Below are 19874 nucleotides of genomic sequence, written 5' to 3'. Positions count from 1 at the left end.
CGCTTCCCGCCCTTCCCCCCACCCCCCCCGAATCCTGCACCGACCCCCCCCTCCCCCCGCTGTATGACGGGGGGGCCGGCGGCCGCTCCGATCCGGACGGGGGAGGGGCGGCTGCTACACCGGTATATCGGGGCGCATCCGGCGGGTAGGGCGGAGAAGGGACCTGTCCCTTTAAGAAGAGGCCCGGCTGCTGCGGCCGCCGCTTAGCGGGGGGGGAGTTGAAGCCGCGGCCTGCCCAGGTGGGGACCCGCTACCGCCTCTCGTAGCCCTGGCCCGGTGTGTCGTTGCCTGGTCTTCGCGGTGGCTCACCTGGGTAGCAGGCCCAGCTTCGGCGCGGCAGCAGCGGCGGCGGGGGGCTGGGGGTGTCTCCTGGGCTCGTTTCCCCGCTCGCTTCACCCGGCCTCTTGCCCCGCGTTGCCGGGGTTGGCGCTGCCTGTCTCCTGTCGCGGGGCGCTCTCGACTCCTGCCTCGCCAAGATGGCGCCCGCGCTGCTGCTGAGGAGGAGGCGGCGGCTGCGGGCGCTGGGACGGCGGCGGCGGCCACTTTCGCTCACTGAGAGGAGAGGAGCAGGGACACGGGGAGCCATGGCGGGGGGGAGGAGAGGCGCCATGGTCAGGCCTGAACAATCGAACCCCGCATACTTCCCCACGGCCCAGATCCCGCACCCTGGCTTTGCCGCCCCACTGCTGTCGCCACAGCAGCCTCATAGCCTCAGCACCCACACAGTGGGCGCCGTCCCCACACAGAGCCCGCGGGGAGCCAGCTCCCATCGATGCACTCTCCAGGCCGATTGGTAAGGTCTGGTGGTGACGGAAATTGCCGAAGGGACTCGGCCGAAGCGGCCGGGTGAGCTGGCGAGTCTCGCGTGAGGTGGGGTGGTTTCTCGCGATGCCCGCGCGGGAGGCGGAGGTGTGCCGGAAGTGACGCCTTTTCGCCCTTGAGCCGGCGGAAGGGCGGTAGGGCGCTGAGGGAGTCGGGTTGGCGCGGCCCTCCAGCTACCTCCCAGCCCTTCTAAGGCTCCGCGGGCTGACCTGGCTATCATCCACGGGCCGGAGAGCGTTAGCGAGGCTTCCTCTTCAAACCAGGCTGAAGTGGCTGCATGCGTCCGGCCTAGGCACTGCCGTGTTGAGGCGCAGATGGTCGTAGAACTGGAACATCGACACCTAGCAGCAACATGGACAAAAAAGGGCCATTGCGTCCAGCTACGTGCATTTTGCACGTTCCCTTTGCCATACGTGAAGAATTGCATCACAGGAGCTCAGGAAAAAGCCTGAAAGTTGTGCAGACAGTTCACAATGTAAACGTGCTGAGTCTATTAGCTGTTGAGCACAGCTGTCTCCCTAAACGCATCAAGTATGGCATTTACTTACTCGTTAAATGAGCGATTAATCTGTTTCGTTTCATCACCTAGAGATAGAAGGTGGTATTTGAGGTCTAAGCTCTGTTGGTACCACAATTACCAGGAAATAACACTGTCCCAATAAAGGCTACTGCCATAGTAAAACTTCATTACAGAGCTGCCCTTAACTTGTTAATAATACTTAAATTCCTAACTACAATCAACAATTGTGTTACAGAATCACAGGCTGGCACGCATTGGGAGGAGCCTTCAGAGACCATCTACTCAGCACCCTGGCTAAAGCAAGGTCATCCACAGCAGGTTGCACAGGAGCATGTCCAGGTGGGTTTTAAAAGTCTCCAAAGAAGACTCTACAGCTTCTCTGGGCACCCTGTTCAGTGCTCTGTCACACTCACAGAGTAAAGCTTTCCCTTTGTTCAGGTGGAACTTTGTTCTAGTTTGTGCCCTTTGCTCCTGGACACCTAAGCCCCAGATGTCAGTCTCAGAGATGCTCCAGTCCCCTCTGTTGGACTCACTCCAGCAGCTCCTGGTCTTGAACTGAGGAGCCCAGAACTGGAAACAATACTCCAATGTGGCCTCATTAGGACAGAGCAGAGGGGAAAGAGAATCTCCCTCACCTGTTGGTCACTATTCTTAATGCACATACAGTTTAAGAATCATACATGATTTTGTCACACATCACTATTATACTTAGATGAACTGTGTGCTAGCAACGAGCAGCATAACAAGGTTTTGAAGACCACTGACATTTTTTTTTTTATTATTCTCCTTTAAGAAAATTGTCATTTTAAAACTTGGGCATTGTTGAGTGGTGACTCCATTCCAATTAGACTCAATTTCCAAATAAAATACTGTAAGCAAAACTAGTTTCAAACCTGTTTTATTTTTTTGAAGTGAACTGAGACAAAGGAGCTGTACAGTTTGATTACAGAATGCCATTAAGGGTTTGTTTTTTTTTAATGCAGAAACTACTGACAAAGGGCAAAACTTGGAAGTTTTTCTGCCAATTTTTCTGCCACTCCCAGATGTGAGTTTTAATGAAGAGACCTATAAAAGCACTGCTGGTCCAGGACTCCTTGTGGAGAGAACAGAACACCAAAAGACCAATACACATTTCCTCCAACAATATTTACATGAAATGCACACATACATCATAGTCATCTAGTCAGACCACTTCACACCCAAAAACACTTCACACCTGAAACAGGTATCAGCACCTACTTACAGACAAACATCATGTCTCTTGCAACCTGGTGTCATTACTACTCAGGTGTCTGCAGCCTGAAGCCCAGATTGTTCCTGAACTCATCCTGGTTGGGACAGTCACTGTTGCCTCTTCCATTCTTCCCCATTTCATGTTGTTCATCAGTGCTTAACAATACTGCCACAATCCTGAGAGCAAAGGTCTTCCCCACCCTGTCTAGACCATTGGAATGGCAAAACATGCAGTATTTTTAATGTATTTACATTTAAAAATGTGCATAAATGCAGAATTTAAATGCAAGCAGTTTGCAACAGTCTTGTGCTTGCAAGTGAAATGTAGTGATATGTCCAAAAACTCATGGCCTACATGACTTTTGTCAGGTGGTAGAACAGTGCTGTCAGTAGCAGAGCTTTACTTTTAGTGAATACCAGTCAAAGCAAGTGTATTGGAAACAAACTGTTTTTACCTTGATATCTTATTTTTCTTGGGATAAATATATCTATTAAACAAATTTAAATGCTTTATTTCCCCCATCCTTTACACGCAAGTGTTTATATACACACCACATTAGGGTTACAGCCCTATCTACACCAGTTTGATGCAGCAGTGCAGACCACCAGCAGTGGCGTGCAGCTCTCAGCTTGAAGCTGCTTTTTTCAGCCTAAAATAACTCTGGCTTGGCAGAAAAGTCCTTTTTCTCAGTACACTGCTTTGGTGTTTTCTCCAGCATAGGGGCTCATTAGGATGGGGTTTTTTTCCCTCCTCTATGAAAGAGTGTTGCACAGCTATGCCAAGAGAATTATCTGTACATAAACCAAGCCCACATTTTTGTATTTTCTTCAAACAAACCCTTTCTAGCTTTTCACAGATTCATGGAAACATTCAGGTTGGAAAAAGACCCTCAGGATCACCAAGTCAGACTGATAACCCTACTCTACAAGTAGAGATACGGTTCATCCCTAAACCATATCCCCAAGCACCACATCCAAACCACCTTTAAACACATCCAGGGTTGGGGACTCAATCACATCTCTGGGAAGCACATTCCAATGCCTGACCACTCTTTCTGTGAAAATATTTTTCCTAATGTCCAGTCTAAACCCACCCAGCCATAGCTTGAGGCCATTGCCTCTTGTTCTATCACTAATTACCTGTGAGAAGAGACCAGCACCAGCCTCTCTACAACATCCTTCCAGGTAGTCATAGACAGCAATGAGCTCTCCCCTCAGCCTCCTTTTTTCCAAACTAACCATTCCCAGCTCTCTCAGTTGCTCTTCATAAAATATATTCTCCAGGCCCTTCCCCAGCTTCGTTGCTCTCCTCTGCTCCAGCACCTCCACATCTTTCCTGTATTGCCCAAAACTGGACACAATACTTGAGGTGTGGCCTCCAGAGCTGAGTACAAGGGGACAATCACCTCCCCACTCCTGCTGGACAAGGACATTTGTCTTGACAAAGTACATCCTGACTGTTGAAGGATGTGAAGCATTTGAGTCACCACTTTACTTGTGGGAAAGCAGCCCCTGTCATCTCTGCAGTCTCTACTCTCCCATGCATCGTTTCTCCCTTTTAATTCCGTGGCTGCTCTGATCAAAAGACCATCCTCATTCACTCTGTAGTCTTTTATTGCTTTCTCCCTTCGAAGCTTCTGGCCGTCTGCCAGATGACTTTGGCTCCTTTGGCAGCTCCATGCAAGTGGGCTGATAAGGAAAAAAACAAAAGGAACAAAAAAGAAATCAAATCAATACATATGCAAACACATGCTCTACTTTCCTTAGTACCGGATAAGAGCTCCCTCTGTAATTTGCCAATGGAACAGAACAATCATCTCTCATTAGATCTGTGGACTGTACCAATTACCTGCTTACACAAACAATACCTCAGGGCAAAAATCTTCCCCTTCTTTGAAAGGGAACCCAAAGGGAAAAAAAGCTAGACCTGCAGGGATTGTTTACTCTTTTATTATGACTATCTTCGAGATTTAAGTAATATATCACATTTGGGTTTTAGAGGTCTCCTGAGGGATCCTTTGCACTATGCAGTTGCTGTAAACCCCCCAAAGAGGCATAACTAGTTCATGTTTGTTTGTAGGAGCCATTGCAAAAGCAGCTCTCCCAGCTTTGCATTTGAAACCACAGTATTCTAGCCTATCAGTAAAAAACCCTTATGAGGCAAAAGCCAACAGTTAAGGATCAATGAAGCAGCTGCTTAGGAAGTACATGAAAGGAGACACACTCCTTGATTTGGTCATGTGGAATGTTGTTCAAAATGTTACATTCAAGGATCTGCTCCTCAACAAGGGCTGCAATGCTCACCAACTTCATAAGAGCAACAGGAAAAAACCCACAGTTGCATTCAGCTGTAGAAAGGGGAATTAGGCAAACAAGGAAGCTTAAAAGGCAGCCAAGCACATTCAATCCTAGCAGATAGTATGGAAACAGCTTCAGGACATCATACAAGAAGCACAGAGTAGCCATTTCCTAATGGCAAAATATCACAGGAAGGGTGAAAGGAAATTGGACTACTGGTTAGGGGAATGGAAACTATGAAGTAAGCATTCTTCAAGAAAGTGAAACCATATCCAAGTGAAAAAAATAGTAAGGATGAAGTTATAGAAAAAAACAAAGGGCAGGCCAGAATAAATGTATTAATAATTACAAAAATACAGCAGAACTAATAAAAAAATCTGTAAACATAAGCTCAAAACATTAACCAAGCTGCAGAGCCACATGAAGATCAGAAGACAAAAGGCGCACAGTAAAAAAACACATTTTTTCTCTTCTGCATTCAGCATGAAAACAAATATGGAGATGCCATGCCCAAAACATTCATTATGTCCCCAGAATCTGTTTCAGATTGTACTATGTGCACTTAATACCAATACTTGAAATGCAAACAGCAAGGTGGTTTTCACCCAGAGTTCTTGAACAACAGAAGATGAAAAAGCTGAACTAGTGACTAGAGTGTCTTGCTTTAAACCTGCCTCGATACCCAAAGATTAGCAGATCTTAAAAGGAAGGTCCCAGGAAAAATACAGAAAGCAGAGTGCTGCTAAGTCAGATGTCTGTATGAGCACACTGGTGGAAACAGCAAGAATATAAAGGGTGGATACAAAGATGTGACACACTGGGAAAGAGTTAACACAGCATTTGTAAAGGAAAGCCATGCCTCACAAAACCTACGTCTACAAGTTTGCCCAGATCAAGAGGAAGGCTGAATAATTCAGACAGGATTAAAGCAGAGCAAGCACCCCACCCCTTCAGTGCTATTTAACCAGACAAATGTCCATCCAGCTGTCTAACTGCTGCAGCGTCCTGCAGTGAGAGACAAACCATGCCCTAAACCCTTTGAAACCAAGCTGCACAAAAATTCAGGCCTTATGTTCATAAAATGGGTTGTGTGCAGCCCCAACTCACCTGCCAATCTGTAAAACTTCTGGCTCAGATAAGCAATTATATTTAGACAGAGAACAGAGTTTGTGCCATGACATGCCATGAACATGCCGTCAGGTATGCACTGCACTGCACCTTACCTACTGCAGCTTTACCTTGAGTGCATTGGGAAATGACTTTGCTGCACAGGGATGTGCAACTCCTTTGTGGTACCACAGCTCTGCCTGTGAACTGCCACCACTTACACAAGAAAGCGCAGCAGTTCTAGGAGATCATTTGCTCCTTTACACTGATGGTTTCCCAGGCTGTTTGCTTCTGGGAATTTAAGTCCTAAAGAGCTGCATGCAGCTGTATTTCCAAGTACCTAACAACACACCATAGGAATCTACAAGGAGAGTTAGAAATCTAGCAGATAAAGCCCTGTTACTGCCTCTTTTCTAGTGACAGAACAGCAGAGGCACAGAAACCCATTTCACTTGATGTCTGCATCCACTAGAAGAACAATGACTCTTGGCAGAGAATTATGCTGAAGATGCAGGAAATTGCAGAGACCCTCAGGGTGGGAAGTTTCTGTTGAGTTCTCCCCCTTATCAGTTTGAGAAAGACGCTGAATAGGAAAGTTAAGGGTTTAGATAATGAAGTGTGAGGGATCAGAGGTTACTGGTTTGCATCTCTTTGTGAGTAAAAAATCAGTTGCTTAGAAGGGAGCGTTCACTATTCAGAAGACTCAACTACTACTTCCAGGTGATGACACAAGAAACCACTGAAAATGTCAACATATATTTCTAGAGCTGCCAGGATCATGGAAATGCCTTACCTTTTTTGCCTTTTTTGATTTTTTCTCCATTTTCCACTTCATTCTCTTCTCCCAGTACTACATTATCATTTTTGGCTGCTGTGGACCACTGATCTTTTCCACAACCCTTTTCTGAAGGGAGCTCTAATCAATGGAGCTGCATCCTGCCACCTTGACAGCGTATCTCCCATCTGATATCTTAGCTCATGGGCCAGCTCCTCAGTACATCTTCTGTTACTGCTGAAACAACTATAGAATAACAAACTAATGTGTTTAGCTGTCCAGAAGCAAGGTTGAAGTCTTGCTGGAAGGGCTGCCTGCTGGCTGACAAGAAGGACTCTGTTTCTTTGTAATATCCTTGAGAGATTAAGGGGAAGAAAAGATGGATGAAACCTGAGGTGAAACCAGGACTACCACCAGTAACTGCTGCAACTGCTCACAATAACTATTATGACATCCAAGTCAAAGAATCATATTATTTGTACAAAAGACATAACTGCTGCTTGCTCTGCTCCCACCACTTTATTACTGTGAAAGCAATAAACTGTCATTAATCTACATTCCTACCAATTTATCCATGGCCTCTGACAAGCTAGGACTTTGTTCCCATCAAATTATTTACGAAAACTTGTCTTACTTAAAGGGAAAGTACAAGCTTCTGTTGAAATAAGCAGGGACAACCCCCCCACCACCACTACCAGCCATGCATGTTCAAGAAACAAGGCAAAACTAGGCACAGGTACATGCAATTAGGCATCTCTGGACTCAGGCACTCCTGAATATGTTGCAGGCCACTAGGGTGACCTGACCCTAGTAGGAGCTAGGAGCGGTGCATTTAGTCAGGAAAGGATTCTTGCATTCTGCCACTAATGGGGGCATACAGAAATGTCTGAGTGAGGAAGGCACATGGAAAACTGACTGCAGAGACTGGCCATGCAGAGCCCAGGGAAGGGTGGGGACAGTTAAATTCATCAGCCTTATTCTCACTTGTCATTCCTCAGCTCTTGGTGGGTCTAGTGATCCATAAGGGCAAGGGAAGAGGTTTGAATTTTACTCCATGATGATGCATGCTCACTTTTCCTTGCTGCTACATCCAAGAGGGGAAAAAACAGGGCCTGCTCCAGATCTGCTCCCAGAAGCTGAATCCCCTGATTCAACGAGAGAAACAGAGCATAGGTAACTGCCCCAGCAGTCAGCATCACTGGTCATTACCCAGCATTATTCAGTTCCCAGGCAACCTCAGACTGGAAAACCAAAACATCTTTTTCACCAAGGATAACCTGATAAGGTTATTACGTACAAAAGCCATTGCCATTATGAACTTCTGGATCTGGCAGTGACCCAGCAAAGATAAGGAGGATGCTACCAAGATGAAGTTGAGTGTTGTAAACCCCGATCCAGAAGCTGAGATTCAACACGTGACAGCTGGGGATGGGAAACAGTGTGGCTATGTAGTCCATCCAGCTTCAGTACTTCATTTTTAACTAAGTCTCATGACTGAAACTGTCTGCACCTGTGTCCTTGTTTTGCAGGTACAGTTTCCATAAGTTTGGGGGGAATGGGAGAAGGGAAAAAAGCATTCTTCTGTGTGACATGACATCACTCAAGATCAGAGGATGCAACAGGAGGCCAGGGAAGCATGGCTCTTGTCACTCCTCTAGTCAGATATGATGTATGCAATATGCATAACAGAAGGCACTCCTACATAATTAACTTTCCCTTTTTCAGAAGGGGGAAGACCTGGTGATCCTGTTCAGAGAGCACAATCCAAGAGCTAGAACAAAACAAAGAAGAGCCCAGAAGAGCCTCCTCTTCCTGGAGTGACAGAAGTTAGCTTTCAGATCTGGTCATCTTCTGTAAACAAAAAAGGCCATGGAGACTCTCTTGCCTAGGGGCTTTCTCTCTCACAGCTTTCAAGTAAAGGCTTCATGTACCACAGATGGTGTCTCTTCACTCAGGTGGACTTCTGCCTGCCTTCCATGTTAGAAACTGAAGTAATGCAAGGTATCTTTATGGCCCTTGAGCGTTCACCATCTTTGGTTTTGCTGCAGTACTGCTGATTAGCAGGGAAATCATGGTGAATATGGCTACGTTTACTGTCCATGGAGCCAGATTTCTAAAGCAACTGCAGGAAGCATGATTATTAGATGTGATATTAAATAGATCTTCAAAATGTCATTTGAAATGCCCAGGATCAGATTACTTCCTTGGCTGATCTTATGGAATAAGTGGATTTGCAAAAGGATTGGCTTCAGCAACCTGAGTACCACTTTAAAGAGAGTCTACAAAAAAACAGCCCAAGGACAAAGAATATTTGTTCTCACAGAATCACAGAAAACACAGAAAACATCTGGTTGGAAGAGACATCAAATACCATCCAGTCCAATACTCAACCCAGCACTGAAACCCAACACTAAACCATGTCTGTAAGCACCAGGTCCACAGGCTGCTTGAACACCTCCAGGGATGGTGACTCAACCATTGCCTTGGACAGACTATTCCAGTGTTTGAGAACCCTTACAGTGAAGAAGTATTTCCTAACATCCAGCCTGAACCTCCCCGGTGCAACTTACAACTATTTCCTCCAGTCCTGTCACTTGTCATCAAGGAGAAGAAGCTGCCCCCTCCTGGCTCCAACCTGCCTTCAGGTAGCTGTAGGGAGCAATGAAGACTCCCTTCAGCCTCCTCTCCTCCAGACTGAACAACCCCAGCTCCCTCAAATGCTCCTCGTAGGCTATGTGCTCCAGGCCCTTCACAAGCCTCGCTGCCCTTCTCTGGACATGCTCCAGCACCTCAATGTCCCTCCTGTAGTGAGGGGCCCAGAACTGAACACAGTACTTGAGATATGGCCTCAGCAGTGCATAATACACTTAACAGGCTGTTCTTTACCCTTGTGTCATGCCTACTTCTGCATGCATTTCACATTGCAAATTCAGATGTCAAGCTCACTTTCTTTCCCCATGAACTAGGAACAACCTACTCTTTATTGCAGCACTTCTCTGAAAAGTTTTCAGCTATGACCTTATCTCTTCTCTTACATCCATAAAGCAACTATGGCCTCTTGTGGTTATCTAAACTAATCGCCTCCCAAATCCTCAGTAAAGGGATTTACTGCTCTGAACCCTTAAGTAATTCTCAAAGGATACAAGTCTGTGCTTGAGTGCGTTGTTAAACCAGGGCAATGAAAAAAGACAATTTCTTCCATGAATTAGACCTGCATTCTCTTTTCCTAATAAATATTTCAAGACATTTACCACTGCAAAAATGAGGTGGTAACAGGTATCTGTCCATTCACTTTTCACTCAAATTTAATACCAGCAATATCTTACATAGTTATTACAAGCCCTCCTACGATTAGTTAATTGAGAAGACAGAAAAAAACAACACAAATATCACTGCTTGTTTGGTGTTCTTTCCATTAGTCCAGGAAGTCAACCTCCTTAACTAAAAATCTTCCCCGCCTCCCTCCCTAAAAACTGACAAGCAATTACAGATGTGTCTACAGATGTGTCTATGCCACTAAGGCATCTGGCCATGCAATACTACTGGTACTATGTAACCAAAGAGGAAAAGTGCTACTGGATTTAGTCTTGGGTTTTGGTTTGTTGTTTTTTTGTTGGGTTTTTTTGGTTGGTTGGGTTGGGTTTTGTGGTTTGTGTTGTTTTTTTTTTTTTTTTTTTTGTTTAGTTTGTTTAGCCCAGAGGTTCTTGGTCTCAGATTAGAATGAAGAGAAGGTTCCTGTGCCCATGCCTTACAGCTGCAGCTCACCACCCACAATTCTAACTTCAGGTGGATTTGTGCTAATGGGCTAACATGAAATGCAGCCAGGTAGATACAGACATCATCGTTTCTGCTGCTGGGTAAATGTCATGAAGTACAGGTGCAGAAAAGGAGGGTGCTATAGCAAGGTCCTCCAGAGAAGCAAAGACAAACCTACCTTTATGCTCCCCAAAAGATCTCCAGACTGAGTCCGACAAGCACGTAAATAATTGTGTACTACAGCTGTTAGGTCAGACATAAAGCTATCCATCAGAGATGAGTGGAGCAGCAGAAGGTATGTGGCCTTCAGAGCAACTGCATTAAGCAGAGAAGCTGGCAGGGGTATTAAGAACCGTATGTCAGGCTTCTCCTGTATATCCCAATGCAAAACCCCCCATTATTTAAGTAGCAAAAAATGTAACAAAGCTTTTCATCACATTCTTCTGTAGTTTACAATTCACCTCCCAATGCTGAGCTCTATCTTCAGTGCTACTGAATGCTTGTAGCTTCTAGGCCACCTGTGTACAAGGCTGCGGATGTTAGAGAGACTTTGAGAGGAGGGATTGCTTCTTAAAAAGAACCCCAAACAAACCAAAATCCAACACACACCTATGCTGGGTTCTCTCTTTCTCTATCAGAAGCTAAGCTGGATTCCTAAGGGCTGAGCTGAGAGATCTAAAAGGAGAAAAGCCCCTTGCATCAATACAGTCAGCTGTCATTAAATATCCAGTTCCCATAGTTAATAACTACTTTGGAAGTCCTCCCCTACCCCATGAAAAAGCAAGGTCAGGTGATAAAAACCCAGCAAAAAGATACAACTGGAACCACCATATTTCTATACAATTTGTTTAACATTTGATACCCTGATAAGGTCACCCACCCAGTAGGTGAAGGGAAGGTGGTGGATGTAGTTTTTTCTGGATTTCATAAGGCTTTTGATCCTTCTGGACAAGTTGTCTAGTTGGGATGAGTGAGTTCACAGCATGCTGGGTGAAGAACTGGCTGAAGGCCAAAGCTCAAAGGGTGGCAGTGAATGGGGCTGCATCCAGCTGTTGACCAGTGGTGCTCCTCAGGGCTCAATCCTAGAGCCAGTTCTCTTCAATATATTGATGAATGATCTGGATGCAGGAGTTGAATTGGTCTCTTCTCCCAGGCAACCAGCACCAGAACAAGAGGACACAGTCTCAAGCTGCACCAGGGGAGGTTTAGGCTGCAGGTGAGGAGAAAGTTCTTCACAGAGAGAGTGGTTGGCCATTGGAATGAGCTGCCCAGGGAGGTGGTGGAGTCACCATCCCTGGAGGTGTTCAAGAGGGGATTGGACGTGGCACTTGGTGCCATGGTTTAGATAGTCATGAGGTTTAGGGTGACAGGTTGGACTCGATCTTTGAGGTCTCTTCCAGCCTTCTTGATTCTATGATTCTATGATTAGCAACTTTGCTGATGATACCAAACTGGGAGGTGCTTGACTCTCTGGAGGGACAAGAGGCCTTGCAAAAGCATCTAGACAGATTGGAGCACTGGGCTATGACTAACAGAATGAGATCTAACAAGTCAAAACCTTTGATTCTACACTGAGGACAAAGTAACACCAGGCACAAGTACAGACTGGGAGAGAAGTGGCTGGAGAGCAGCCCTGCAGAAAGGGATCTGGGGTTGACAGCAGCTCAGTAGGAGCAGCAGGGTGTACCCTGGCAGTCAAGAAGGTAAACCCCATCTTGGGATGCATCAAACAAACATAGCATGACCAGCCAGTCAGAAGAGGAGATTATCCTGCTGTATTCAGTGGTGGTGTGGCCACACTGTGAGTGCTGTGTGCATTCTGGACCCCTCAATTTAAGAAGGAAGTGAAGGTCATTGAATATGCCCCGGGGAGGGCAACAGAGATGGTGAAAGGGCTGGAAGGAAAGTCCTACAAGGAGGGGCTGAGAACTAACTGCTGCCTTGGCTGGTACAGAAGCCATGTATTGGCTAAGCCAATCCATTTATTCAATTTCCAAGGAACAAAAGATTCTATGAAAGTATTATGAAGAAAATGCAAAAAGTTAAGAGCACCAGCAATCCTGTATTAAGAAATGTCAGACATTCTGTGCTGTTTCTTAGGACAGAGAATCTAGGACTGCCTGTATTTCTGCTGGACTGACTACACTGCTGCAGTTCAGAGAAGCCTACAATCAGCCCCTGAAAAGCGGCAGGAAACATATCTGGAGAAAGGTTCTGCAACAATTCAAACTGATGAGTTCACTAAAGAGAAGAAAATTAAGAAGATCCAGGTGAAGCTGACCTTCACTGGATTATAAACACCAGGGAAAGAGGAAATTTCTATCACTCCTTATTGAACAGTCCTTTGGTACAGTATTTCTGACCACTAAAACCTTCTCTGTCTTTTCGCTTCCAGTGGCCAAACACAGATGAAGAGGAACCTCAGTAAAGGCCCTCTCAAACAACCAGTTACTTTCATTCAAAGTCAAAGATGACTGGATGGAAATAAGTTCCATTCATTGAGATGGTTAGGGAGAGAGTTTCTAGTAAAAAAATCCACTGTTTTCCAAACAAGAAGAAAAAAGACTTAAAAGCATCCATGGGATCAATATTCATAAAAAGTCTAATCTGACTTAGCTGCTCCCTGTAGTTGGAATCAGGAAAAAATAGTAAATGAGTTAAGAGTTTAATAAATTAGATACAATAAAATATTGTAATTAAAAATATAACAACAACAATAATAGTGAAAAAGAAATAAGCAACAAAAAAAAAGAAGAAAGGAATAAAATCCAAGAAAGAGAAGTGATGCACAGTGCAGTTGCTCACCACCTGCCAACCAATGCCCTGGCAGTCATCTGCCTCTCCCAGCCAACTCCCCCCACTTTATATACAGGGTGATGTCCTATGGTATGGAATATCCCTTGGGCTAGTTTGGGTCAGCTGTTCTGGCCATGCTGCCTCTCAGCTTCCTGTGCTTCTGCTTGCTGGCAGTGCCTAGGAAATTTGAAGTGCTTGACTTAAGATGAGCACTACTGAGCAACAGCTAAACCATCAGTGTGTTATCAATGTTGTTCTCACACTAAATCCAAACCACAGCACTGCACCCGCTACTAGGAAGAAAATTTATTCTATCCCAGCTGAAACCAGGGCAGCAACCAACAATATTTTACAATAGGCAGGGATTTCAGAGTATGAGAATATTCTAGCCTGATGATGCAGCACAGAAGTGTCCCACGAGGCAAAGTTAAGAATGTAAGCACTGACAACAGCCAGTTGCCTGCTCACTACAAAGCTTTTTAGGCTGCTGTAGTCCAAGAGGGACTCCCTCACCCTCCAAGGCAGTCAAATGTGAAATCGCAGTATCAGACTTCCACAAACATTAACACTAAAAGTTACTTCAACAGGTGGTGCATCAGTGGGGAAGACAGTGAATGCCAGAAACCTTTTCATTGCCATCCTCTTCACGTTGTGTCAATTATATTAGGTCACTTCTTGCAGAGAATAAACAGTTACAGCAGCTAGTCAAAGCCAGGGATAAATAACACTTTCCAAATTATGCCAGCAGGATCCAACCTAAACCAGTTTTTCATTCTATTGCTGTTTTTCAAGGAGTCTCTCTCGTGCATATGGCCTGTTCCAGCAATTCAGCAACACTGGGAAGCTCTCTGTACAAAGTGCTTCACAAAACCCATCTATAAGAGTTTGCTCTGAGGTATCACCCAGTTATTTTCCTCAGCAGTACAGAGTCTTAGAAGACAAGACAGCTTAATTCTGTAATATCAGGTACACTGCAGGGTAGCCAAACCCAGACCACTACCTCACTTACAGGAGAGGAAGGATTCAGGACAATGAATCAGACCTATGGAATCTAAGCCAAGAGATCTATCAGTGCAAGAAAAATGCACATCAGCTCCTGCCAAGACAACAGAATAAGCAGTGCAATTCTGTGTAACTTAGGCCCTACGCTGGGGAGTTCTGGTTAATTATTTCCACTGTACCAGTTATATCTTCTAGCCAGTACAATTGGGAGCACTGGTGGGAATCTGCACCCCTACCTCTTTCATGCAGTCAAGGATTGACACAGACACTAACGGATATTTGTTCTGTAATGGAATAACATAATTTTTAGGAGTAAAGGGCCAAACTAAGGTCACAAAGGGACTGAGGGAAACTTCTGCTGTATAAAGATTACTATGTAGCCCAGATTAGGGCTTTAAAAAGTTACTCTGGCAGACATAGCTATGACATAAAAAGTCAGTTTAAGGGCAAGGATAAGTCATACATAACTATGCCTAACACATCCACACCCTTAATGATGTTATTTTCTCTTCTCTCAAAATGCCCCAATTCTCTCACAACATTAACTACCACGACTACCACGGCCTGTTATTTCACTTCCATCACTGCTTTTATTAGCAGGTGCTTCCCAGTGATGCCTATTTGTAGCCTGAATCTGTTTCTAAGCTTGTGAAAGGGGCAGAAAGACTAACAAAGAATACAAAGCACAAGCTGACCTGGATCTTGTTTAAGCCACAGAAGCCTCAGGTTGTGCCAAGTTTGACTGATATCAGTTAATACATCCTAAAAAAAACCCAAAAACCCAACACATTAAACTTGCTGCTAATATTAGATATTAACTACCTTTTAAAATGAGTCTACACAGGACTCTAAATGTCAGCCTTGCCTGCTGGTTCTTTACACATTACATTTATAACATTCAAGTAATGTTAAACCTTCTCTGAAATAATGCCCTGAACAAGGCTGAAGGTTCTGTTGTTGAAACTTTTGTTCCCAGCCAGAGTATCAAAGACATTGGAGAGACAGACACTGTACTGCTGAAGGAGGCAGTCATGCATAACCTGAAGCAAGAAAGTGCTGTCAGACAAACCTGTGTCCAACTGCAATTTTTTTGGTGCAGGTAGATCATTATGTATGTATATGACCTCTGCTGCCACAAATGTCCTCACACCCCCTGTACCCTTACCTTTGAAATGTGTTTATCTTCCAGTACCATCTCGAATCCATTTCTGAAAGCCTGAGGTCCCAGAAGGAAGATATCAAATAGAAAAACATGGCTTTTTGTTGTTACCTACAAAAAGTTCAGTTGCAGAGAAATAAGTGAGAGACATAAGAACGAACTATTTGAAAGTAGGAGAGAGTGCACAGCTGCCCACAAGCTACAACTTCCTATGTACAGACTTCCTGTGTTGGAGAGAGTAGCTTTAGTTTCCATAATGCTAAACATCTTGTTTTTTCCAGAGGTGCTCAGAGACTCTCACAATGATTACAAGAACAACCTAGTAGTCTGCTCCACACAGGCAAAGACAGCATTTTGAGACACATCAAGAGCATTGTGCACTCTATGCACAGCACTTAAATTCCTACACCTGTGATGGTGACATTTGTAAGGAACCACTTCCAAGAAAATTCTTGTACCTGTGAGATGCCTCTCATTGCCAAACACTACTACCAAAGAAACAAAGGACATAATTTTCAATCCTAGCATTTCAAACGGGATATAAAATTGAGGTTTTGCCTATGTTTAAATTAAATAATGGTTTAACAAAAGCTGTTATTTGAAAGCAATTCAGCCATACCAAAGCACACATTTTGTGGATGCTTACTTCTGCATAACCAAGTTAAGTTTGAGGCCTGAACTCCCGACAAGTTTTTGCTTTGGATAAACACACTCACTTTTAAACCTATTTAAAAATAAACTAAGATTATTTTTGAGCTAATATATTAAGCTAGTCTACTTTCTGTCCCTTCTCTTTCAGATGATGATAGCATCAGAGCCAATTAAGATACTGTATGGTCTTCAGATGGATTTTACTCCTTCAATTATCACAGACTCACAGAATGTTAGAGGTTGGAAGGGATCTCCAGAGATCAAGTCTAACCCCCTGCTAAAAAGCAGGATCACCTAGGGTAGTCTGCACAGGAATGCATCCAGGCAGGTTTTGAAAGTCACCAGAGGAGGAGACTCCACGACCCCTAAGGGCAGCCTGTTCCAGTACTCTGTCACTCTCACTGCAAAGAAATTTCTCCTCATGTTAAGGTGAAACCTTCCAGGTTCAAGTTTATATCCACTGTTCCTTGTCTTATTAGTGTGCACCATCAAAAAGAGATTGGTCCCCTCCACTTGACACCCACCCCTCAGATATTGATAGACATTGATCAGATCCCCTCTCAGTTTTCTCAAGACTAAACAGCCCCAGGGCTCTCAGTCTCTCTTCATAGGGGAGATGCTCAAGTCCCCTAATCATCCTCATGGCTCATTGTGGGACTCTCTCCAGCAAGATCCCTTTCTCTTTTGAATTGGGGAGCCCCAAACTGGACACAATACTCCAGGTGTAGTCTTATCAGGGCAGAGTAGAGGGAGAGAAGAACCTCCCTAAACCCACTGGCCACACTTTTCTTGATGCACCGTAGGATACCATTGGCCATGAGAGCTTTCCATGCTGACACAAATTTACATCTTCTCCCGCTACACTGACAACACACTGCTGTTTTAGGAACAGCATCTAATGAAAAAAACAGAGAGAAAATAAATAGTGCCTGAGAATGATAGGCAGAGGGACAAACAGCAAACTGCTTTTTTTCCAATCATGATCCTGATTTAGAAAGGTAAATACAGATCAAACCCACAATGAATCTCAGGTATATAGCGATCCAAGAGAAACAGACACAGTATCAGTCCCGTTACAGACAGAGAGTTGGAAATTCCACAACTAGAAACACCAACAGTATGTTTAGCAGAGATTATGGATAACCAGAGTACAAACTTCTGTGATCTCCCCCTAAGAAATTCTCTTAAGTGTATTTTAACAAATTCCTTAAGATCATATAAAGAAAGTGTTCCTTTCAGATAAAAAGAACATTTTCTAAAACTTGTTTCTCTCACAGACACAAAGTTTTCAGACAATTAAGATACAGCAACCTGTAGTACACATGTAATGAGCAGAGAGCATAAAGAAAACCCAGCTTCTTCCTCTAGCAACAGTTAGATTCCTTGGTAAGCAGGGAAGTCTCTTCCTGTGGGGAAGAGTTTTTTTCCTCTCTATGTGCGATAGATTCACCATACCAAGAGCCCAAATCCCAGCTGAAGTTACTGCAGGACAAAATGGCTCAGAGGACCTATAGTATTGCTGGTCTGATTCAGGATCAAAAAATGCCATTAAACTTAATAATCTTAATCTATCACTGGCTATGAATTCTGAAATAGCCTTTTTACCAAGTCCACTTATGTCACTATACATGATTTAGGAGGAAAATGTCCAGGCATGTCTGGAGTTCCATACACCTATAAAACCAACACAATTCTCTCTCCAAACACAAACAAAACCTCATGTTGTTCTCTTCCTAATCAAAGTAATGGTTCTCTAAATAGTAATGATGACCCTTCACCTCAGTTACTGCTGACCTTTCACCTCAGTTACTGCTGACACAGAGTCTGAAAACAGCAGCCAGAGCACACTGATGCAGATTCACATCCACGCACTACAAACTCATGCATGCTGCATTCTTTCTCTGCATATATGCACACTTCAAACACCACCACCAGAGATACCATTTTTACTTGTCTTAAAGAATCCAGTTACTGGCTGTTACTCTGATTTCATTACAATCTGCAGCAGTGATTCCCAGTATCCCATCAAAACCAAAGTCAGTATCTAACTACAATTAATTACTTTACATACTGTTGCAGATACAGTAAAGCAGGAAAAAGGCAGAATAGAGTCAGTTAATCGCTTGGTAAGTTCAGTAGCTGCCTTCTAGCTATTTCCTCCTCAACAGTTTGTTCCTTGTCCCCAAAGCAAAAGCAATGCCAATAGAAATCTACAGGTTGTTTATACACCAGAAAATGTTTTTCTTAAATAATCCCATATTCTTATCCCTAGTGAATCACAGAAAGAGGCTCAGCTAAACTGATCATTTATTAGAGGTGCTTTTGCTGATGTGAGTAAAAGCAAAACCAAATTAACTAGAACTCTGAGCAATTTAACTTTCTAAAAATCACAGAATACATCCAGTTGGGAGACCTCAAAGATCATCCAGTCCAACCCTCAACTCAGCACTGAAGGGTCAACACCAAAGCACATCCCTAAGCACCAGATCCACACTACTCTGCTTAAACACCTCCATAGGGAGGGTGACTCCACCACTGCCCTGGGCAGACCATTCCATTAGTGAGTCATCTTGCACGTATAGAAACATACACAATGAATGTAACTTACCTTCAGGATGTAAACAGAGGGCACACGTACCTCAACTGACTGCTTTCAACGTGGTTACTTACTTTAGTAGTCTTATTGCACTTTATGAATTAATTAATAAGCTTTAAAGCAGTACAGTCACAAGACCTTAACAAAGTAGAAAATTACTATTTCATTGATAGATAACTGGGGAACAAAAGTTACATGATTTGTACATCATTCCTACTAATTTTAGAAGATGCGTAGCTGAGGAATTCAGTAGTGACCAAAAAAAAGGATTTAAAATGCCAAGCTAAGAGTGGGCATGATCTCTTTACCCCCAACTCTGGTAAGAAACCCCTCATCATTGACTATTTCAGTGCCAGAAAACATCTTTACTCCTGCAATGTTTCTGCTAGTTTCAAAGTTCGTCACTGAAACGAGGGAGAGGGAAAAAATACACACACACAACAAATTCCAGTCTTTGGGCTAAAAGCTTATAATTTGTAGAACAAAGCAAAACCATAGGATCTGAAAGTACTGTTAACTAAGGATGATGATAACAATAATAAAAACGTTATTTTACGTGACCGATTTTTCACCCTACAGGTTTCGTAAAGATGACTCTGCAGGACACAATTCAGGGCTGCTACACCTACACGGCCTCGCAGCCGAGAGCACAGGCAGGTACTGCTAACTCCTGCCTTGTGTTTTACTCAACGCGGTGCCCGTTTTGGCACCCGGGAAGCAGCCACGGGCCCTTCGCGGCTATCTACCCTCCCTGCCACACGGCGTCCGCCGCCGAGCCAGACTCGGGGCGCTGGCCCGGCCTCCCTCCCCCACCTAAGGGCGGCGGCAGGGGGGCCCCGACCAGTCCGCAGAAAGAGGGTCCGGTCAGGACTAACGTGCTGCAGCACCCCGTTCGAAGACGCCACATTTTAGGGTGACTTTAACGGCTCTACCCAAAATTGCGCCGGGAGTTCGCTGCTGAAGGCTGTGCGGCCGCCCGTGGCACAGCGGGAACGGGATACCCGCCGCACAGAGCAACGCAGAGCTTGATGCTGGGCGCCAAGCGCCGGCCACATCCCGGAGACGGGACCCCCAGAGCCCCCAGTCACGGAAGTGAAAATGATGCCGCAGGCAGAGAGCAGCACAAGTCGCGCCACCTGACGGGGACAGAAGCGGGGTC

General features: G+C 44.6%; 1 protein-coding gene across 1 annotated transcript; it reads right to left on the bottom strand.

Moving 5' to 3' along the window:
- Positions 1-703: 703 nt before the first annotated feature.
- Positions 704-19770, bottom strand: EXD1 (exonuclease 3'-5' domain containing 1). Its single transcript, XM_054400242.1, is given in 12 exon segments — positions 704-1163; positions 4034-4230; positions 4232-4264; positions 10690-10881; positions 14546-14593; positions 15224-15349; positions 15475-15579; positions 16928-17014; positions 19031-19119; positions 19557-19605; positions 19607-19672; positions 19717-19770. Coding segments are annotated over 12 exon segments (1506 nt in total).
- Positions 19771-19874: the final 104 nt, after the last annotated feature.

This window comes from Indicator indicator, chromosome 4, assembly GCF_027791375.1.
Source record: "Indicator indicator isolate 239-I01 chromosome 4, UM_Iind_1.1, whole genome shotgun sequence".
NCBI lineage: Eukaryota > Metazoa > Chordata > Aves > Piciformes > Indicatoridae > Indicator > Indicator indicator.
Note: the sequence above shows the minus strand (reverse complement) of the source record. Positions and strands in the feature narration are given on the sequence as shown.